General features: G+C 41.3%; 1 protein-coding gene and 1 long non-coding RNA gene across 3 annotated transcripts; one reads left to right on the top strand and one right to left on the bottom strand.

Annotated features, from left to right (window-relative positions):
• Nucleotides 1–280: 280 nt before the first annotated feature.
• On the bottom strand, nt 281–8,605 carry ifngr1b (interferon gamma receptor 1b). Its single transcript, NM_001360920.1, is given in 7 exon segments — nt 281–965; nt 1,226–1,368; nt 1,579–1,738; nt 1,922–2,073; nt 3,303–3,487; nt 5,396–5,513; nt 8,371–8,605. Coding segments are annotated over 7 exon segments (1,248 nt in total). The 5' UTR covers nt 8,438–8,605; the 3' UTR covers nt 281–542.
• Nucleotides 8,606–8,647: 42 nt separating this feature from the next.
• LOC106564726 (uncharacterized) lies at nt 8,648–13,337 on the top strand. Of its 2 annotated transcripts, none has more exons than XR_001319527.2 (4): nt 8,648–8,892; nt 12,518–12,644; nt 12,902–12,997; nt 13,151–13,337. It is a non-coding gene; the product is annotated as an uncharacterized lncRNA (long non-coding RNA). The 2 variants fall into 2 exon arrangements; XR_006757954.1 differs by having other exon boundaries at nt 8,741–8,988.
• Nucleotides 13,338–24,780: the final 11,443 nt, after the last annotated feature.

The raw sequence follows: 24,780 nt of genomic DNA, 5'->3' as shown, positions 1-24,780 counted from the left end.
AGTTTTTTACAGCCTGAGTAAAGTTTACTGAGGATTAGTTAAGCCCACAGATTTGGACTGGCGATAGATTTCCAGAAATCTCACAGGGACCATAAAAACAGAAATGCAACAACAGAAAATAACATTATACAAAGTGTCAATCGTTATTTACAAATATAAGACAACTCACGACAAGAGAGACACCGCAGCACTACATAAAGAGACCTAAGATGACAACATAGTGTGGCAGCAACACATGAAAACACAGCATGGTAGCAACATGGCAGCAGCAAAACATGGTACAAACATTATTGGGCACAGACAACAGCACAAAGGGCAAGCAGGTAGAGACAACAATGCATCACGCGAAGCAGCCACAACTGTCAGTAAGCGTGTCCATGATTGAGTCTTTGAATGAAGAGCTACACCACTGAAGACATGATTGAAAATCAGTGAGGCATGACAGTGTATCAGTGTACCTCGGTAAACCAGTTCTGTGAAGTCATTGTCTTTCATCTATCCAGTAAAAGGTGTGATTTACAGAGGCCTGAGTTCAGAGGTGCTCAGGTGGGGCCATAGCCCACCACTACATCTCCTGCACTCATCTCCACCTCCAGTAGAGGGACGTGTTGTCTGTCATAGCCAGAGGCTGTGAAATCCATGTCCTCCACCTCCAATGTCCTCGAGTCTGATTCCTTTGAGTCATCTCCACACAGCAGCACAGAGCATAGCTGTGTCACCTCCAGAAGCTCAGACCGTAATTGGCTTCTGCTGTCCAATAAGCCCTCTCCCACCTGCCTACAACTAATGGAGTGTTGAAGGTAAGCCGAAAATCCAACGCTAGTGGTTGCTTCCTCTTCCTCTTCTGAAGTTTCCAACGTGCTCTGGGATGTGGTGGTAGCTGGTTCTATGCCACTGATGTGCGCTATGATCTCGCATTGCAGGTCCATTATATTCTTGTCATGTGTGTTTGATAGGTTTGAAGCCTGTGAAACAATGAATACATAGCTAAATTGAGATAAGTCAGCTCAGAGGGAGTATGGTTACTGTCTTGGACCAGAAAAGAAAGTGATAACATATACTGTTCTAGCAACAAGAAAAAGCATCGGATAGGATGAACTTGTCCCAGAGGGGAAAATAGTATACGACACACAGTACTGCTGTATACATAATATACACTATATATTTACACATTCTACATAATACATACATTGCACGTTACCCACCATATACATTATGCGCTTACCAAAGTCCTTCGAAAATTGGACAAGTTTCTTTTCCGTATGCTTCTCTTGCAGAGCCTTATTATCACAAAGACTACAAAGGCCACAATGCCAATGATGATCAATGACAAAATCATGAGCAAAGATGATTCCAGTGAAATTGTTTCTGCAGATAGATAAACATATCAGTCACTGAATCATTTAACTAGCATACTATGTTATTGTAAGATAACTTTCCATAGACACTATTCATTTTGACTATAATAATTCATCAAAACTGCAATAATTCATACAAACAAAACGCTAGAATTAAATAACGCCTACTTGGACCAGATATAACAAAAAAATGTAACGTCAACAAAGGTAGTGTACTTACTGTGTTCATAGCCACAGATGGGTCCTATTCTGCTGAACATAACTGTGTGGCTCTTTGCATACCCCTCCAGACTAACACAGTACTGCTCCTTCTTCTCCAGGACTGTGAAGTGATGACGGCAGACTTTGTCTTTTATCTGACACTCAAAAGGGCCATCAGTCTGCAGACAGAAGAAAGAATATGCAACCAGTAAATCAGCTAATGTCAACACCATCGTTAAGTATCCATTAGTCATCATTACTAATGCACTGAGCAAAGTAATTAAATGGATATGACCAGTGTGTACCCTCTGTATGTATACTGTAAATTGTAACCAATTATGGGAAATTTTCATCATACTTACATTTTCATAGGTTACATGGTAAAGTAAGCTTTTGTCATCTACACGTATGCGAGACTCTTTCAGTTCTGTGTACAGGTGGTAAGGGTTGTCGAAGCTAACTGTGACCTCCATATCCTTCATTGACACTTTTACAGCAGGGAAATCCAACTTGCCTGAGATAAAATTAAAAGGGTATTAGAGTAGAGTTAGAGAAAAAGCCTGCAGTAATGAATATACTGACCTGGAGGAGGACTACCTGAATATACTGACCTGGAGGAGGACTCCCTCAATATACTGACCTGGAGGAGGACTACCTCAATATACTGACCTGGAGGAGGACTACCTCAATATACTGACCTGGAGGAGGACTCCCTCAATATACTGACCTGGAGGAGGACTCCCTCAATATACTGACCTGGAGGAAGACTACCTCAATATACTGACCTGGAGGAAGACTACCTCAATATACTGACCTGGAGGAAGACTACCTCAATATACTGACCTGGAGGAGGACTCCTTCAATATACTGACCTGGAGGAGGACTACCTCAATATACTGACCTGGAGGAGGACTACCTCAATATACTGACCTGGAGGAAGACTACCTCAATATACTGACCTGGAGGAAGACTACCTCAATATACTGACCTGGAGGAAGACTACCTCAATATACTGACCTGGAGGAGGACTCCTTCAATATACTGACCTGGAGGAGGACTACCTCAATATACTGACCTGGAGGAGGACTACCTCAATATACTGACCTGGAGGAGGACTACCTCAATATACTGACCTGGAGGAAGACTACCTCAATATACTGACCTGGAGGAAGACTACCTCAATATACTGACCTGGAGGAAGACTACCTCAATATACTGACCTGGAGGAGGACTCCTTCAATATACTGACCCGGAGGAGGACTACTTCAATATACTGACCTGGAAGAGGACTCCCTCAATATACTGACCTGGAAGAGGACTACCTCAATATACTGACCTGGAGGAGGACTACCTGAATATACTGACCTGGAGGAAGACTACAGTACCTCGATTTTGTCATATATAGACAGTACCAGTCAAAAGTTTGGACACGCCTACTCATGAAAGGGTTTGTCTTTATTTGTACTATTTTCTACATAGTGAAGATATGAAATAACACCAAAAAAGTGTTAAACAAATCAAAATATATTTTATATTTAAGATTCTTCAAAGTAGCCACCCTTTGCCTTGATGACAGTCTGCACACTCTTGAAGGAGTAGGTGTGTCAAAACTTTTGACTGGTACTGTACCTCTCTGTTGCTTGGATGGATGTCATTTTTATGTCACAAAGAAATCACATTTCTTACAAGGAGGAAAAATATAGGTATGTTTTCAAAACCCACTTTTGAAAACATTGTACTTACACGTGATGTCAGCTGTAAGGTCTCTACTAAATGTGAATATCGAGGACTCCAGAGATGCCGATTCCACCGTTCCATCACTGGCCGTTATAGTCACAAAGTAGCGATCCAATTCTTTAGCATTCCATATGAAGGGGGGGAGGTCATAATGATGCGGTTTAGTGGAATCCAGCAGAAAACTATGATCACTAAAAACAGGGAGCATTAGATACATTTAACAGAAAGACGGCACTCAACCAACAAACAGAGTTAGAAACTGTTAATAGATCATGTGTCATAGTTGAATAAGCAGATAGTTCTGTTAGGATATTGTTTCAGGTAACAGGCTGTGGTTAAGGTATCTGATGCCCATAACATATGCATACTATTCTTTTCAATCAAATTATATACACTGAAAAAAATAAAAACGTAACATGCAACTATTTCAAAGATTTTACTGTGTTACAGTTCATATAAGGAAATCACTGGAATTTACTGAGTTACAGTTCATATAATACATTCTTTAGGCTCTAATCTATAGATTTCACATGACTGGGAATAGAGATATGGTCACAGATAGCTTTTTTTTTAAATAGGGGCGTGGATCAGAAAACCAGTCAGTATCTGGTGTGACCACCATTTGCTTCATGCAGCTCGTCACATCTCCTTTGTACAGAATTGATCAGGCTGTTTATTGTGGCCTGTGGAATGTTGTCCCACTCCTCTTCAATGGCTGTGTGGAGTTGCTGGATATTGGCAGGAACTGGAACATGCTGTCATATACATCGATCCAGAGCACCCATAAAAATGCACAATGGGTGACATGTCTGGTGAGTATGCAGGCCATGGAAGAACTGGCACATTTTCAGCTTCTAGGAATTGTGTACAGATCCTTGTGACATAGGGCCCGTGCATTTTCATGCTGAAACATGAGGTGATTGCAGGGGATGAATGTCACGACAATGGGCCTCAGGATCTCGTAACAGTATATATCGATAAAATGTCAAGACCCTGGTGAGGACGACGAGCACGCAGAGGATCTTCCTTGAGACGTTTTCTGACAGTTTGTTCCAAAATTCTTCAGTTGTGCAAATCCACTGTTTCATCAGCTGTCCAGGTGTCTGGTCTCAGACGATCCCGCAGGTGATGAAGGCCGATGTGGAGGTCCTGGCCCGGCCATGGTTACACGTGGTCTGCGGTTGTGAGGCCGGTTGGAAGTACTGCCAAATTCTCTAAAACTACGTCGGAGGCGGCTTATGGTAGAGAAATTAACATGAAATTATCTAGCAACAGCTCTGTTGGGCATTCCTGCAGTCAGCATTCCAATTGCATGCTCCTTCAGAAACCGAGACATCTGTGGCATTGTGTTGTGTGACAAAACTACACATTCTAGAGTGGCCTTTTATTGTCCACAGCACAAGGTGCACATGTGTAATGATAATCCTGTTTAATCAGCTTCTTTATATGATACAACTGTCAGGTTTATCTTGCTCACTAACAGCGACGTTAACAAATTGTGCACAACATTTGCGAGAAATAAACTTTCTTTAGTGCGTATGGAACATTAAAGGGATCTTTTATTTCAGCTCATGAAACATGGGACCAACACTTTACAGGTTGTGTTTATATTTTTGTTCAGTATAGTTAGACAAACTCATATTTCATCAACAATTAAAGCATGATATTACAATCATGAATAAACATTCAGGGCCGGTTTCCCAGACACATACTAAGCCTAGTCCTGGACTAAAATATATTTGAATCTCCATTGTAACATGCTTCTTAGTTCATGACTAGGTTTAATCTGTGTCTGGGACACTGTCCCTCATTGTTATTTCATAGTGTATATCAGAGGAACTTATTGGGAGGAGCTATAGGAGGACGGGCTCATCGTAATAGCTGGAATGGAATTCTGGAACGGAGTCAAACATGTTCTTTATGTGTGTTTGGTACCATTCCATTCAAGCCATTACAATGTGCCCATCTTCCTATAGTCCCTCCCACCAGCCTCCTACCATGGTGTATATGTCATATGTAAGCCATTATGAAGTAATCCAAAACCAAGTCAGCAGTAGCCTGTAGTAGCTACTACTCATTAGAATACCAGCCGAACTCACTTGAGATCCCCATGTAGTATCAATTTGGAGAGAGTTTGATTAAGCAGTTCACTGTAGTTCCAATAAACAGTTGTCTGAAAGTTGGTGCAGCTTACTGTCACATTTTCTGGAGGTGGAACTGTCCAGGAAAAGAAGGCATTACATTTAGTTAGTAGGTTTATGCAGGCAAGGTGAAGAACCTGCCATGCAGGTAGTCTCAGTGTTAACATCTTGAGGCTTTGCTCATGAGGGTTAGTACCAAGGGAACCTTCACCAGAGTACATTGAGTAGACTGGTTGTTCATGGCAATAGCTTTGGAGCAAAGGCGAAACAGTTCCACCTGTCTTGGTAAAGTTACGTATTCAATCATAGGTATAATTTTAAATCAATATGTGATCTAAACTTTGAAGATTGAATGTATGCAGTATCTGCTTGTTGATGCCCCTGAGATGATGCAACCACAATGAGCACTTGTCTCTCAAATACATCATTACAGTTGATGGTTAACTAGCTAGCACATTTTAGCATAGACATGACAGTCAAAACACCTCAAAACATCCCTTATGAAAAAAAGATTGCAGTCAGAGTGCACTATAACTATAACTGCAGTACACTGTGGTATAATTAAGCAATAAGGCATGAGGAGGTGTGGTATATTGCCAATATACCACGGCTAAGGGCTGTTCTTACACACGACGCAACGCAGAGTTCCTGAACACAGACCTTAGCCGTGGTATATTGGCCATACGTCACAAACCCCCAAGGTGCCTTATTGCTATTATAAACTGGTTACCAATGTAATTAAAGCTGTAAAAATACGTTTTGTAATACCTGTGGTATGCATTCTGATATACCACGGCTGTCAGCCAATCAGTATTCAGGGCTCAGCCAAACAGCATTCAGGTCTCGAACCACCCAATTTGTAATTGCAGTTAGAGTGCAGTATAAATGCAGTATGCTGCAAACACTACTTCCAAAATAACCGTTTTTTTACTGCAGTAATTTTTCAGTGTAACTGCAGTACACTGCAATTATTCTGCAACTACTGTGTCCAAAATAACACACTTTTCCTGCAGTTTCAGAACTGCAATCTTTTTTCTAAGGGATGGTATCAATAACAAGATAAAACGAGCCACCTACGAATCCCCATATGGCAGCTTCTTGTAATTGTTGCTAACTATCTGGCTATCCAGTATCACAACAACACACAGATTAATGCCCCAATCAATCGCATCACGAAAATGATGCACTTCCACCGACGGAGGCGAAAGCGCTTTGATAGGATTTTGTTTGTTTTCAAGAAACATTTGAAGGATGAATATTGTTTGTTGTCAACAATCTAAGCCAACCCTGTCTGTTTTGCCCCATAGTTGTGCAAGCGTCGGTTTTGTTGCTAAATAACCAACCCCTCTATACACACTAAATCAAATGAAATAATTTGTTAATCAAAGTGTGATTGAGCAACACGAACTTCCTCATGTCAGCACCTTGGGCCATTTCTGTTAGACAGCTATATGTTCAACCAAACGACACGTCACAACTCTCATCTCAACCAGAGATCTCCATTGACTTATTTTATTTTTATTTATTTTTTACCATTATTTTACCAGGTAAGTTGACTGAGAACACGTTCTCATTTACTGCAACGACCTGAGGAATAGTTACAGGGGAGAGGAGGGGGAATGAATGAGCCAATTGTAATGTATGCAAAAGCACTGCTTTTGTCCTCCTTGAAAATGCCAGGTAAATATTGGCAGCAATGAGGAGGCAAATAAGAGTGTTACTTTGTCCAGGTGAGTTGGGCTACATTGTTGCCCATCTGCATTCATTCAAAATTCCTTCTCATAAACTATTAAACCCATTTTGCAACACTGCCTTACCCACAATGAATTGCAGAAAGCACCTAAGCATTGTCCTGCTCATGCTTATCACAGTAAAGTACTGATGTTTATTTTATGAGCCTACTTGAAAAGAACAGAAAGGTCTGCACACTGAATTACCACTTTTATTGACAACGTTTCTTCGTTAGGTCAAGAGTGTTTTAACAGTCTAAGCAAGCACTCAAGAACATAACCAGTCCAGGGATTTACCACACACCACACCCGTGTTAAACCACCCGCTTCTAAACAGCTTCTACCCCCAAGCCAAAAAACTCCTGAACATCTAATCGAAGGGCTACCCAGACCATTTTCATTGCGGTGCCCCCGCACCTGTGCCCCCGCACATCGACTCTGTATCGGTACCACCCTGTATATAGTCTCGCTATTGTTATTTTACTGCTTCTCTTTAATTACTTGACTTCAATACAAGACTCATTTGACAAACTGTGGTTTTAATAGTTAGGATTGAGGAGTGGATGAGACATAATGGGGAGTTGACTGTAGAGTCGGTTTATTCTAAGGACAGGTTCAAACACAGCGGATGAGACATAATACACCTGAAACCCCACCTCTTTAAGGAATACCTGGGATAGGATAAAGTAATCCTTCTACGCCCCCCCCCCAAAAAAAAAAGATATAGATGTACTATTGTAAAGTGGTTGTTCCACTGGATATCATAAGGTGAATGCACCAATTTGTAAGTCGCTCTGGATAAGAGCGTCTGCTAAATGACGTAAATGTAAACGTTAAACGTAGGGGTGTGTGTGTGACTGTAGAGTCGGTTTAGGGCAGGTTCAAACACCCGCAGACTTCTCAGAATTACTGCCCATTTGTATTTTTCTAACATCCTTTGGGGACATTTCGAGGTTAGGATACTGACAAAAGATGATGTGAGCTGATTTAGTACATAGTGTGTCGAATTATTACAAGTGGGCAAAACACCATGACTTAAAAAGATAACCTACAGACAAAATTGTTATTGCAGTATTATTACATAGCTAAGCCTATTTCCGCAAATCATCCCTTCCTATTTGTAATCAGAATAATAACAACCCACATTGTTCTTCAATCAAAGCAATGTAGTTTTGTAAGTTTTCATTCGGTTAACAAACTTACCCAGTGTGGAAACCGCTGTGACCAAAACCATCAGGAATGTCAGTGAAACACAAGAAGCCAACATCATGCCTTTTCAAATACAAATCCACGAAATTTAAGGAACCGAAATAACAATTGGATACTTATTCTTAGATTTAAAAAAACAACAACAGCAATCTACCTTTAACCTAAATTATAAGACATAACCGCAAAGCTAAAATGTGTTATCAGACTAGTATCGGTCGTTGACGTAACTGAACGCAGTTTCTCCGGCAGGAAATGACACCGAGGTGTATTTCTTCACAGTTGATTCGAATCGACGCACCTCCGTTTCCTCATTTCATTCTAAGTCATTCTAAAGACTTCTGTAGAATATATGCCTACCCTAGGGGAAAATCCTAGCAATTATTAGGCAGTTAACTAAACTAAATATATCCTAAAAGGACTATATGTCCGTCCAGTCTGAGTTGAGTACAAGAAACATGCGGAGGTCACACCTTGGCTCACCCGATTAGCCACGTGTGGGATACCATATTGTGATTGGTAAGATTTTTCCACCTTTTAATGGGGTGATTGGTGGCTAATCGGGTGCTTGACCTCAACCCAATCTCTCTCCAGTCGCAGGACATCAAAGGACAGGTAAAAAACATGTCAGCCTACCTTGATCAATGCCACCTCCTACTGCTGATTTGTGGTAAAACTTAACATAACAACAAAGAATTGACACAAGCAATTCACAATGAATGTTGTTCATTGCACCCTTGAGAAAGTGACATCAAATGCCCACCTTGGAAAACTTTTGAAACGGGTAGGATTGTTGTACAGGCTATAGTGATGACATTGTAGCACATGGTCCATTTTTTAAAATGTAACTAGGGAAGTCAGTTAAGAACACATTCTTATTTACAATGACAGCCTACCAGGGAACAGTGGGTTAACTGCCTTGTTCAGTGATAAAATGACAGATCTTTACCTTGTCAGCTCAGGGATTCGATTCAGCAACCTTTCGGTTACTGGCCCAACACACTAACCACCTGCCACCCCAATAAGAGCTTCATATACTTTTTAGGCCGTTGTCTATCAAGGAAAAATGATACATAGCTGGATTTCTGGTCCCGAGGTAAAGACGGTTTCAGGTTGGTTGAATATTAGAATATTCGACAGATATTCAGGGTTGTCAGGGATATTTAGCAAATTGGATGCAGTTTATCACAGTGCCATCCGTTTTGTCACCAAAGCCCCATATACTACCCACCACTGGGACCTGTATGCTCTCGTTGGCTGACCCTCACTTCATATTCGTCGCCAAACTCCACTGGCTCCAGGTCATCTATAAGTCTTTGCTAGGTAAAGCCCCGCCTTATCTCAGCTCACTGGTCACAATAGCAGCACCCACCTGTAGCACACACTCCAGCAGGTATATTTCACTAGGCACCCCCAAAGCCAATTCCTCCTTTAGCCGCCTTTCCTTCCAGTTCTCTGCTGCCAATGACCGGAACGAATTGCAAAAATCACTGAAGCTGGAGACTCATATCTCCCTCACTAACTTTAAGCACCAGCTGTCAGAGCAGCTCACAGATCACTGTACCTGTACATAGCCCATCCAACTACCTCATCTCCTTACTGTTATTTTTTTTCTCCTTTGCACCCCAGTATCTCTACTTGCACATTCATTTCTGCACATCTATCACTTCAGTGTTTAATTGCTAAATTGTAATTATTTCGCCACTATGGGCTATTTATTGCCTTACCTCCCTTATCTTACCTCATTTACACACACTGTATATACACTTTGTCTCTATTGTGTTATTGACTGTGTTTGTTTATTCCATGTGTAACTCTGTGTTCTTGTTTGTGTTGCACTGCTTTGCTTTATCTTGGCCAGGTCACAGTTGTAAATGAGAACTTGTTCTCAACTAGCCTACCTGGTTAAATAAAGGTGAAATAAAATTTAAAAAATAATAGTTTTCCTTATGTCCACCAACAGCAGTTAGGGACTGTCAACATAGTGACAAATCAATTTTTAAAAATTTCCATAGCTCTTTAACCATTACTCCTAAATTTTTCTAAACTGGTTGTAGCTAACCCGATGGCATAGACACACATTGCACACACATTTTTTAGTCGATTTACATCTCGCACTATTTTCAAATATTTATTTACATTTTTGAATTTCAATAGCTCTTTGGTCATATGACCTACTGACTTCAAACAAGGTTCAGAATGTACACTCAGTGGGCCTACACATCGCACACCCTGTAGTTTGTCCATTTTCATCTCACACGTTTTAAATTAATTTTTCCAAATTTAAATCGCTCCTTGGTCATGTGACCTATTGACGTCAAACAAGGTTCAGAATGTCCACTGACTACCCTTATTGTCACGGCCGTCGTAGTGAGTAGACCAAAATGCAGCGGGTATGTGAATGCTCATATTTACTTTTATTAGAACACTACACAAAACAAAAAAACGAACGAACGACAGCTAAACAGTTTTGCAGGCTAACCACAGCAGTGCAAAAACAACTTCCCACAAAAGACAGGTGGAAAAAAGGGCTACCTAAGTATGGCTCCCAATCAGCAACAACGAAATACAGCTGTCCCTGATTGAGAGCCATACAAGGCCAACACAAAGAAATACACAACATAGAAAAAACATAGAAATACAAAAACATAGAACCATACCCAAAAACCCCGACAACACAAAACAAACACACCCCTGCCACGCCCTGACCATACTACAATAACAAATAACCCCTTATACTGGTCAGGACGTCACACTTATATAGTCATTGGACTATAGTTATTCCATTGTACTGGATCTAATTCATATTAGCATTTTACATACATTCATAAGTATAATAATTTTTTATGACATACTGTGAAAAACTCTTGGCTGCTGGCTCTGTCACTTTCAGACATGCGCAGAGCAGACTGAAAGGGAAAGGGTAGCTCTTGACTTGAACCACAGGGGTTCTCTGTAAAGAGAGAGTAATCCAAAAGGCACAGACACACCCCTAGACTTTCAATTGGCACCCATGACCTTCATGTATTCTCTCTTGATTGGTCTCCATGGTGCTTAGTCAATGGGAACTCCGTTGCCGGCCCCATTATAAAGTTTTTACACAGTCTGGCAGTCTGACTAAAGTGCCAGAGGTATGAGGAGAGACATCCTCCTTTGTATTTATGGGAACAAATATTTCCTAACTCTTTGGATCCTATTCTTGGACAGTTAGAAGACACAATGTGTCAATGCAAAAAAATTCAAATAAATACTAATTACTGTCCATGAGTAACCTCAACGTTGTGGGTCTGTGGGTGTTTGGCCCAATAAAGTGCCAACTCAATTCTACCACTGACTAGTCTCTCATGACCCTATGAACGGGGACACAGGGCAATAGTTTTAAATCTAAACCAGCCCTTTTTTACTGGAGTACACTAACCCCAAATCTAACCCCTAATTGGGGCTCTTTTCTTGACACACAGTAGCAGTTTACCAGATAAGAAGTTAAGAAGATCAAAAAGTAGATTGTTGTAAGGGTGTATTACGTCCTGTGCTGGCCCCATTGTCATATCCATTCTGAATTCTGAGTGGTAAAATCATAGCTGAAAAATACCTCTATGTATGTGTATACTGTATGTGGGAATGTCTTTTGTCCGTCCTACATGTAGTGTTGATACATGGAATATTCCTCAACTGCATATATCATAAATTGCTATTGCAAAAAGAAGTATTATGTTCAACAACTGACATTTTCAGATATTATTTTGACAAACACACCAACACACTTTGGTGCTTACAATTCATTCTCTATTGTTATAGACTTGATGGGCACTGTCATCTGTCATCTGTGATCTTTATGATATGACTTTCTTTAAGCACGTACTGATGAAACTGTCACTTACTATTTTTGTTCTTAAAGTCTACAAACGCTCTACATTTATTCACTCTGTGATAGGGTTGGATCCTATATGCTACTTTTATTATTGTCCTGTAAATGGTTCAGTGCCTATAATTTAGGCTGTGTGTAGAATGGGGCATAAAGGAAATTACATCTACTACTAAATTACTACTAGATTATAGTGATAAGAAAATCAGCATACAGTTTTGGCCTGTGTATTCATTTGCCTATAACTAATCAGAATTCCATTATGTTTACATAAAAAAGAGAATACTTCAAAATGAGAAGATCCTGCCATGGAAAAGAAAACTGGGTGGACATAAAGTGGAAAGGAGGGGAAATAACTCACACCATGCAGCAGGACACCTTCAGCTGTGGGGTCTTTGTAATGCAGGTTTGATAGTTATATTTTCAATAATGAATGGTAAGCTGTTATGTGACAATTAGGTCAAAAACGTATTTAATTTTTTGGTGTAGATGGCCAAGGAAGTTGCACAGAACTTCCCCAACATCCCCTCCCAAATTGATGTAGAACCTTCACAAAAACACATGGAGCAACTGTGAAAAGAAATGGCAGAGGATATACTAAAAATGTCTGGTATGTAATGACATTTAATTCAAAGTAAATGTAAAATCTTTATTTTTATGTAGTTGTGTGGGACAGCCATATGTTCCAAGTTCAAAGCCAACAACTGCTTCATGTGTGCCACTGATAAAGAACCTGGATGTGGCCCAAAGACTGACTGGGTTAGTAACTTTATTTAACATGTTTATAATCTTTTGACAACAGTGACGGCATGTAAGACAATTTATGATATAACACAATGGATGGCTAATTCGTCATACTGCATTGATATTTGATATTATTTATAAAGTGTTACGTGCTTTGTTTTGTTTTAGATTGAATGTTTTGCATGCCAACGGTGGTTCCATGTGCTGTGCCTAGGAATGAAGACAAAAGAGTTTAGTGTGAAGAACACAAACTGGAAGTGCTGTCTTTGTTGTTGAAAATGTATGTTATACTCTATCCACACTGAAGAGGCTCTGAAATGTACATCAACCAGGGATAAAGAGAAAGTTAACACTGTGAAATGTTTTGTACTTATTTGAAGTAAAGTGTCTGTTGACATGTTGGAAAAGATTTAAGGTCTACAATTTCTGTTTAATTTGTCAATATTACATTTTTATTCATTGATTTACTGGCCACCATTACTGTGGTTACATGTTCAGTATATGTATTGACCAGCAAACCCACTGCAGCCCACCTCACTAGCTCACTCTCCATCCCTGCTTTGGACAATTAATAACATGACTCTTGTACTTTGCCATTTTCCTTTATGGTTGATATTAACGATGAAAGGAGATATTATCTGTCTCTCTCCTATTGTGTACCGCTGTTGAATACTGTGGCAAAATAAAAAACAGGGAAAATAAGTACTTAGAACTACCAATTATTATAGATAAATATTAAAGAAAAGGGTGGACTGGACTGAACCCCCTAATTGTCAAACTAATATTAATGTACAACAATGTAGAAGAGACTGTAACGGCCGTCGTAGGAAGGGGACCAAAATGCAGCGGGTACGTGAATGCTCATATTTATTTTATGACGAACATTACACAAAAACGAAAAAACAAACGACAGCTAGACAGTCTTGCAGGCTAAACATAACAATGCAAAAACAACCTCCCACAATTCCCATAACAAACACACCCCTATACATAGGACCTTCAATCAGAGGCAACGAGGAACAGCTGCCTCCAATTGAAGGCCCAATCCCAATTAACTAAACATAGACTAGACTGAACATAGAAATACACTAACATAGAACATAGACCAAAACCCCGGAATACTCTAAACAAACACCCCTCTACATAAACAATATTATCAACATCTCCGAACCACATAAAACAAACACCCCCCTGCCACTTCCTGACCAAACTAAAATAACAAATAACCCCTTTACTGGTCAGAATGTGACAGAGACATAACTAGAGGTTATGCAATACGGGTGTATATCCAATGCACGCTTCTTAGGTGTGTAATTGACATGAACAAGGAGCTATTGAAATTTAAAACTATGAAAAATGTATGTTACACTGCGTGATTTTCAGTACACAAACAAGAGTGTGCAATATATAAGGCTAGTCTGTGGACATTCTGAAGTTTGTTTGAGTCCAGTAGGTCAATGACCAAGGAGCTATTGAAGTTTTAAATTCTGAAAAATTAATGTAAAATCGAGTGAGAGGAAAATTGACAAACTAAAAGGTTTGCAATATATAAGGGTAGTCAGTGTACATTCTGCACCTTGTTTGAAGTCATTAGGTCACATGACCAAGGAGCTATTGAAATTTTTAATAAAAAAAATACACATAAAATCAAGTGAGATGAAAATGGACAAACTAAAGGAACCTTGTTTGAAGTCAGTAGGTCACATGACCAAGGAGCTATTGACATTTTTAAGTTTGAAAAATTTATGTAAAAACATGTGAGATGAAAATTGACAAACTAAAGGGTGTGCAATGTGTAGGCCCACTGAGTGTACATTCTGAACCTTGTTTGAGTCAAGTAGGTCACATGACAAAGGAGCTATTGAAATTCGAATGTAAAAACAGTTTGTACTTTGTTTACATACAAAATGCTGATCACATTTCCACATGTTTATTAGCTTTGGAAAGCGAATTAATGTCCAAATCGTGAAAATAAGACCTGTGCAATGTTGTGCGCAATTTTTCCAACATCATGACACTTATTTGGAGTCTGTGGCTCAAGTGGTTTGAAAGCTATCGAGGTTTGAAAGCGCGAATATCCGTCGAATATCCAAATCGAAACTGCCTTTACCTCGGTATTTCTTGTTGAGATGAAAGATAAATGCAGGCACGTCGGCAGGCAAGGGGGTATCAGAAATGACTAAGGGGGCACAACTATTTTCGCTTGCTGATAACACAGGATGTATAATTATCCATAGTACAATTACACACAATGTATTTGCAGCCACGCACGGCTGTCTTGCCGCAAGAATACAGGCTACTGCACCGCTTTACAAACATGGACAATTAAAAACCGTCTGTAGAAATTGCAAGTTATGACAACGCTACATGCACAATACCCATCAATGCAATGCAAAACAGTTGCTAATTACCATAATAACACTTCTCTATGACAAAACAATGTATTTCCAATCGCGGAACGCAAACAATAATGTACAATGAACTACCACGATTTATCAGTACAATGGAGCTTGGACGCAGGTACCAAGCTGTCTTCCCACAAGAGTTCCGTACTATGCTGCATATGATAACAGAGAAATTTGTATTCCATAGCAACGAGTTGTTTATGGCAACACTATAGCTACATTGTTACTCAACCATTGGTCAAAGTCTGCCCACCCTCATCAATGTAAAGCAAAGCACCTCTTCTACTATATAAAACATGAAAAACAATCCGATTATATTATAAACCAAACATTTCCAATCCAATCACATCACAGAAATCAAGCAGTAGACTTGGCAGCAACGCCAATAAAGAAAATCACGTATACGCCTATTTCTGACATTTGCCACGCATTTTCCGACTTCAACTGTAGCTGTTAGAGGCCCTGAGTATCTATTCAAAATGCTCTGCATAAAGTTAATCCATTTTTCTTCTCCAGATCGGGCGATTTCAGCCTGTAGAAACTGACGTGCAACAGTAAACTTACAGTTGAAGTCGGAAGTTTACATACACTTAGGTTGGAGTCATTAAAACTCGTTTTTCAACCACCCCACAAATTTATTGTTAACAAACTATAGTTTTGGCAAGTCGGTTAGGACATATACTTTGTGCATGACAAGTAATTTTTCCAACAATTGTTTACAGACAGATTTATTTAATTTATAATTCACTGTATCACAATTCCAGTGGGTCAGAAGTTTACATACACTAAGTTGACCGTGCCTGTAAAACCAGCGGAACCCCTTGCCAATGGGATCGCATGGCGCGAAATACAAAACCTCCAAAAATCCAATAATTTACATTTTTCAAACATACGACTATTTAAACACCATTTGAAAGATAAACCTCTCCTGAATCCAACCAAGTTGTCCGATTTCAAAAAGGCTTTACAGCAAAAGCAAAACATTAGATTATGTTAGGAGAGTACATAGACCAAAATAACCACACAGCCATTTTCTAAGCAAGCATATATGTCAATAAAACCCAAAACACAGCTAAATGAAGCACTTTGATCTTCATCAGATGACACTCCTAGGACATTATGTTATACAATACATGTATGTTTTGTTCAATCAAGTTCATATTTATATCCAAAAACAGCTTTTTACATTGGCGTGTGATGTTCAGAAAATGTATTCCCACCAAAAACTTCAGGTGAATTTACAAAAATACTCATCATAAACGTTGACAAAATACATAACAATTATTTTAAGAATTATAGATACAGAACTCCTTTATGCAATCGCTGTGTCAGATTTATTTTTTTATTAATAAAAAAAAAAAACATTTTTCAATATTCTGAGTACATAGCTCGCCATCACAGTGAGCTATTCAGACACCCGCCAAGTTCGGGACAACCTAAACTCAGAATTAGTATTAGAAATATTCTATTACCTTTGCTGATCTTCGTCAGAATGCACTCCCAGGACTGCTACTTCCACAAGAAATGTTGTTTTTGTTCAAAATAATCCATAGTTATGTCCAAATACCTCCGTTTTGTTCGTGCGTTCAGGTCACTATTCAAAGGGTAACGCGCGAGTGCAATTCGAGACACAAAAAGTCTAAATGTTCCATTACCGTACTTAGAAGCATGTCAAACGCTGTTTAAAATCAATTTTTATGGTATTTTTTATGTAAAATTGCGATAATATTCCAACCGGACAATAGTGTATTCATTCAAGGAGGAAAAGAAAAAACAGCGGGAACGCGCATATCCAATCTCTTTGTCCTCAGGCAGACCACTCAGTAACTGAGCTCCTATACTCTGCCCAGAGACAGGAGAAGGCTCAATCCACTTTCTGAAGGCTTTAGACAGCAAATGGAAGCCTTAGAAAGTGCAACGTAACAGCACAGATACTGTAGTTTCGATAGAGAATCAAAAGAACTACAATCCTGACTTTCCACTTCCTGCTTGGAATTTTCTCAGGTTTTTGCCTGCCATATGAGTTCTGTTACACTCACAGACACCATTCAAACAGTTTTAGAAACCTCAGAATGTTTTCTATCCAAATCTACTAATAATATGCATATTCTCGTTTCTGGGCAAGAGTAGTAACCAGTTTAAATCGGGTACGTTTTTTCATCCGGCCGTGAAAATACTGCCCCCTATCCATATCAGGTTAAACAGCTTGGAAAATTCCAGAAAATGATGTCATGGCTTTAGAAGCTTCTTATAGGCTAATTGACATCATTTGAGTCAATTGGAGGTGTACCTGTGGATGTATTTCAAGGCCTACCTTCAAACTCAGTGCCTCTTTGCTTGACATCATGGGAAAATCAAAATAAATCAGCAAAGACCTCAGAAAAACAATTGTAGAACTCCACAAGTCTGGCTCATCCTTGGGAGCGATTTCCAAACGCCTGAAGGTACCACATTCATCTGTACAAACAATAGTACGCAAGTATAAACACAATGGGACCACGCAGCTGTCATACCGCTCAGAAAGGAGACGCGTCCCAGAACAACAGCAAAGACCTTGTGAAGATGCTGGAGGAAACAGGTACAAAAGTATCTACACTGCTCCAAAAAAATAAAGGGAACACTAAAATAACACATCCTAGATCTGAATGAATGAAATCATCTTATTAAATACTTTTTTCTTTACATAGTTGAATGTGCTGACAACAAAATCACACAAAAATAATCAATGGAAATCCAATTTATCAACCCATGAAGGTATGGATTTGGAGTCACACTCAAAATTAAAGTGGAAAACCACACTACAGGCTGATCCAACTTTGATGTAATGTCCTTAAAACAAGTCAAAATGAGGCTCAGTAGTGTGTGTGGCCTCCACGTGCCTGTATGACCTCCCTACAACGCCTGGGCATGCTCCTGATGAGGTGGCGGATGGTCTCCTGAGGGATCTCCTCCCAGACCTGGACTAAAGCATCCGCCAACTCCTGGACAGTCTGTGGTGCAACGTGGCGTTGGTGGATGGAGCGAGACATGATATCCCAGATGTGCTCAATTGGATTCAAGTCTGGGGAACGGGCGGACCAGTCCATAGCATCAATGCCTTCCTCTTGCAGGAACTGCTGACACACTCCAGCCACGAGGTCTAGCATTGTCTTGCATTAGGAGGAACCCAGGGCCAACCGCACCAGCATATGGTCTCACAAGGGGTCTGAGGATCTCATCTCGGTACCTAATGGCAGTCAGGCTACTTCTGGCGAGCACATGGAGGGCTGTGCGGCCCCCCAAAGAAATGCCACCCCACACCATGACTGACCCACCACCAAACCGGTCATGCTGGAGGATGATGCAGGCAGCAGAACGTTCTCCACGGCGTCTCCAGACTCTGTCACGTCTGTCACATGTACTCAGTGTGAACCTGCTTTCATCTGTGAAGAGCACAGGGCGCCAGTGGCGAATTTGCCAATCTTGGTGTTCTCTGGCAAATGCCAAACGCCCTGCACGGTGTTGGGCTGTAAGCACAACCCCCACCTGTGGACGTCGGGCCCTCATGCCACCCTCATGGAGTCTGTTTCTGACCGTTTGAGCAGAAACAGCACATTTGTGGCCTGCTGGAGGTCATTTTGCAGGGCTCTGGCAGTGCTCCTCCTGCTCCTCCTTGCACAAAGGCAGAGGTAGCTGTCCTGCTGCTGGGTTGTTGCCCTCCTACGGCCTCCTCCACGTCTCCTGATGTACTGGCCTGTCTCCTGGTAGCACCTCCATGCTCTGGACACTACGCTGACAGACACAGCAAACCTTCTTGCCACAGCTCACATTGATGTGCCATCCTGGATGAGCTGCACTACCTGAGCCACTTGTGTGGGTTGTAGACTCTCTCTCATGCTACCACTAGAGTGAAAGCACCGCCAGCATTCAAAAGTGACCAAAACATCAGCCAGGAAGCATAGGAACTGAGAAGTGGTCTGTGGTCACCACCTGCAGAACCACTCCTTTATTGGGGGTGTCTTGCTAATTGCCTATAATTTCCACCTGTTGTCTATTCCATTTGCACAACAGCATGTGAAATTTATTGTCAATTAGTGTTGCTTCCTAAGTGGACAGTTTGATTTCACAGAAGTGTGATTGACTTGGAATTACATTGTGTTGTTTAAGTGTTCCCTTTATTTTTTTGAGCAGTGTATATACACAGTAAAATTAGTCCTATTTCAACATAACCTGAAAGGCCACTGAGCAAGGAAGAAGCCACTGCTCCAAAACCGCCATAAAAAAGCCAGACTACGGTTTGCAACCGCACATGGGGACAAAGATTGTACTTTTTAGAGAAATGTCCTCTGGTCTGATGAAACAAAAATAGAACTGTTGGCCATAATGACTATCGTTATGTTCGGAGGAAAAAGGGGGAGGCTTGCAAGCCGAAGAACACCATCCCAACCGTGAAGAACAGGGGTGGCAGCATCATGTTGTGGGGGTGCTTTGTGCTGGAGGGACTGGTGCACTTCACGTTGACATTTCACATTCTTAAAATAAACTGGTGATCCTAACTGACCTAAGACAGGGAATTTTGACTAGGATTAAATGTCAGGAATTGTGAAAAACTGAGTTTAAATGTATTTGGCTAAGGTGTATGTAAACTTCTGACTTCAACTGTAGCTTCCACAAAATCTCCTGAGATTAATTCCAGCAGTGTTTTCACCTTTTCCACATCCATAAGGGTTTCATTCTCTGGGTGCAAGGCACACAGGGCCTCAACAAGTTGGCTGTTTCGTTCGTTGACATTTTTGGATGCTGCCATTTCTCCCAGTACAGCATCCAGAGTGCTAAAAAACACTGTCTTTTACACTCCCTCTCATTATCCTCTTCTTGCTGGCCCATTGTTGTTTCGACCACATATTCTTTCAGATTACTACTCCCTACTTTTTGCCGTTTGCTTGGAGCGGGGGTGTCCGTGTGCTTGTATTTCCTTGCAGGAATACTCCAGCCACTGTCTGCCTTTGAACCACGTGCTACAAAATGCCAGTTTTCTCCCACAGTACAGGCGGGTTGGGTATCTTGGCGGATGCAGGCCACTCCTCAGGTTGGGTACCTCCTATGTCACCAGGCTGCAAGACGGTTGTGCAGGTGCCTTTGCTGCTGGGCTCGACGGCCTTGGCCTTGGTGATTAGTGTCGGCTCAGCAGCCTTGGGCTCTGTGGCAGGCTACTCCCCCTCCTCGCCGCTTGATCCGATGCTGCCGTTGTGGCCTGGAAAAGCCACTTTCTAACCGTTAACATTAGCTAAATTCCATCCAGCTGCGCGGTTAAACCTTTTTTGGTAGTAAGTAACTTTGAAAGTTAACCTAAACTCTACTGTGAAGGCCAATCAAAAAAATATATAATTCAACCGGTAGAATGTGTATGACGTACGTATGATGCATGCAAGGGAGTTGCATGAATAAAGCATACACAACAAATCGGTTGGGCATGACGGAGGGGGCAGATTGTGGGACACAATAGGGATACAAAACTGAGGGGGCACAATATTCCAACGGAGGGGGCAATGCCACCTTTTGCACCCTCGTGGCGCCGGGCCTGGATGCTCATGCATTTATGTCCTCCTTCAATATAAAAGGGACTTGACATGGTCAATCAGTGAGATTGTATTTCTATTGCTGAACCTTGCTCTCCTGGGGGATATTTCTTGTTTTAAGTCCCTGTATTACGTAATGCTGAGTTTCACTCGAACTGTAGTAAACTGGCCAAAATCACAGCCTGTGTTGATGTTGGGCCTTTTGAGGTGTAGCCCCTTTTTAGGTCCTTTTAGTGACTGTGTTTTAATATATAGTTCCTAGTTGGCACACTTTGCATAGGAACAAGCATGACATGCAAAATAGGTTGAATTTACATTTACAGAAATACTCAGTGATCCTTTATATGGCATCTTGTTGAGAACAATTGGATAATTTATTTCAGTTAAATCTGTGGTATGATTTTACACTGGATGACAAGGTACTGTGGGTGTTATTATGGCAAAGCTATGACGAAGCATGTTTAGTACTGCACCATCAACACCGTGTGACTTCGTGACAACCAAAAACTAAGGCTCTTATGAGATTACAGCTGCAGTCTTTTATAGAAGCAGACATGGAAAAAAAGAGCTGAGTAAAAAATAACAACATTCTCTCTGTATATGGAGTCTTGGGAAATGTCCTCGATAACACTTGGGTCTGTGTGTAGAGTGTATCCAAATCCACACAGTTTAATGTGCTTTCCATAAGCGCCTTGGCACACGTGTACCTGATTGCATGTTATGTAGCCTATGATGATGATGATATACAGTACATACTGTGTTATGAAATAGACCTGGCTTTCACATGCCCTGTGGGATTTTCTCACAACAGCCAGCCATGATGGAAATGCTTGTTTATTATCACATATAAATCCATACAATTCTTCTTCTTGTATCACATGTCCTTCCACTCCTTTCTGCCTACCCTGTCGTTCAGTGAGTCACGCTCACATTAATGAGTAACCTTGCCTGAGACCTGAAACTGCCGTTAATGGCTAGGCTTAAGCTCACCGGCCCAACACAGTCTTGTTTTGCCCATGAGACCCAAGTTCGGACCCAGTCGGTCACACCAAGTCCACGGCGTGAATGATATTCTATCATATTGGCCTATAATCCAGCTGTAGTGTTAACTAGGATGCCAGCATTACCTTAGAATGGGTTAATATGTCTGAACTATGCCTCCCTCTATGCTCTATTTTCTCTTTATTGCAGGGGAACCACTGCACCAGGCAGACTTTAATAGCATCCTATTCCCTATATAGTGCATTACTTTTGACCAGGGCCCTAGTTGGGCACTAGACAGACTGATCAGCCCACTCTGGACGCCACGTGAGCTGTAATTACAGTCCCCCGCATGCCTCCCAAATCCCCCCTGGCTCGGACAAATCCCAATCTCCCTCCTGTTTGACATCCACAGGCCGATTGGAGACAGATGTTGGGCCTGACAGCTGGACCCACTGCAGTTGGTGGACATCATACATGGCTCAATCTGGACACAGGGAGAGTGGATGGAGATGGATGCAGATAATAACTAAATAGCTGAACAGTAGGCAGCCATCATTAATTAAGAGAAAGGGATATAATTATCTCAGTTTCTGCTGCACAGCTTTAGAGTATGGAGATAAATCCATGGAGAGCAGGACCGCATAATAAGAGTTCAGGCACACTGAAATCACACTGTTCAAATAATTCCCAATATAATCCAAACTGTAATTTTCAGTCTCTGGGTTAAATAAGGGGGCAGAAAAGCTGAGGAAGATTGATCTGTTTGTACGAGCCCCCCTTTTCCAAGAAGAGGACACTCAGCCTCAGACATAGACAGACAGTCAGACAACACACAATTTAGTATCAAAAGGCTGATGGGGAAAAAATAAATACATGATTCTAGAATTAAGGGCACCGCAAGCAAATCTCCAGTAAAAGGTGTTGCGTAATGTCTCAAACACATGGGTCTTTGGTTTTACAGTTAAAGAGCATCCCTGAGCAAGTGAAGATGAACGCAAGGGGCTTATTCTTTTCAATGTTTTTTATTTATTTCACCTTTATTTAAGCAGGTAGGTCAGTTGAGAACAAGTTCTCATTTACAACTGCGACCTGGCCAAGATAAAGCAAAGCAGTGCGACAAAAAACGACACAGAGTTACACATGGGATAAACAAACGTACAGTCAACAACACAATATAAAATCTGTATACAGTGTGTGCTAATGAAGTAAGGAGGTAAGGCAATAAATAGGCCATAGTGGCGAAGTAATTACAATTGATCAATTAACACTGGAGTGATAGATGTTCAGATGAGGATGTGCAAGTAGAAATACTGGTGTGCAAAAGAGCAGAAAAAACAGAAAACAAATATGGGATAAGGTAGGTAGTTGGTTGGATAGGCTATTTACAGATGGGCTGTGTACAGCTGCAGCGATCGGTAAGTTGCTCCGACAGCTGATGCTTAAAGTTAGTGAGGGAGATATGTCTCCAACTTCAGTGATTTTTGCAATTCGTTCCAGTCATTGGCAGCAGAGAAGTGGAAGGAAAGGCGGCCAAAGGAGGTGTTAATCACGGCACAAGGCGAGACCCAAATGCAGACACAGGAGGCAGATGGTTGGAGTCTTACAATGTTTATTAATCCAAAGGGGTAGGCAAGAGAATGGTCGTGGACAGGCAAAAAGGTGAAAACCAGATCAGAGTCCTGGAGGCTCATGGTCAAGGCATGCAGAATGGTCAGGCGGCGGGTTCAAAGTCCAGAAACAGGCAAGGGTAAAACCGGGAGGACTAGAAAAAGGTGAATGGAAAAAGCAGGAGAACGGGAACACCGCTGGTTGACTTGGAAACATACAAGACGAACTGGCACAGAGAGACAGGAAACACAGGGATAAATACACTGGGGAACAAAAGAAACACCTGGAGGGGGTGAAGACAATCACAAGGACAGGTGAAACAGATCAAGGCGTGACAGTGTTGGCTTTGGAGATGACCAGTGAAATATACCTGCTGGAGCGCGTGCTGCGGTTGGTTGTTGCTATGGTGACCAGTGAGCTGAGATAAGGCGGAGCTTTGCCAAGCAACGACTTATAGATGACCTGGAGCCAGTGGGTTTGGTGACGAATATGTAGCGAGGAACAGCCAACGAGAGCATACAGGTCGCAGTGGTGGGTAGTATATGGGGCTTTGGTGACAAAACAGATGGCACTGTGGATAGACTGCATCCAATTTGCTGAGTAGAGTGTTGGAGGCTATTTTGTAAATGACATCGCCAAAGTCAAGAATCGGTAGGATAGTCAGCTTCACGAGGGTATGTTTGGCAGCATGAGTGAAGGAGGCTTTGTTGCGAAATAAGAAGCTGATTCTAGATTTAATTTTGGATTGGAGATGCTTAATATGAGTCTGGAAGGAGAGTTTATAGTCTATCCGGACACCTAGGTATTTATAGTTGTCCACATATTCTAAGTCAGAACCGTCCAGAGTAGTGATGCTAGTTGGGTGGGCGGGTGCGGGCAGCAATCGGTTGAAGAGCATGCATTTCGTTTTACTTGCATTTAAGAGCAGTTGGAGGCCACGGAATGAGTGTTGTATGGCATTGAAGCTCATTTGGAGGTCTGTTAACACGGTGTCCAAAGAAGGGCCAGATGTATACAGAATGGTGTTGTCTGCGTAAAGGTGGATCAAAGAATCACCCGCAGCAAGAGCGACATCATTGATATATACAGAGAAAAGAGTCGGCCCGAGAATTTAACCCTGTGGCACCCCCATAGAGACTGCCAGAGGTCCGGACAACAGGCCCTCCGATTTGACACACTGAACTCTATCTGAGAAGTAGTTAGTGAACCAAGCGAGGCAGTCATTAGAGAAACCAAGGCTGTT

This window comes from Salmo salar, chromosome ssa12 (assembly GCF_905237065.1).
Source record: "Salmo salar chromosome ssa12, Ssal_v3.1, whole genome shotgun sequence".
Lineage (NCBI taxonomy): Eukaryota > Metazoa > Chordata > Actinopteri > Salmoniformes > Salmonidae > Salmo > Salmo salar.
This window is presented reverse-complemented; position numbering and strand designations above follow the sequence as displayed.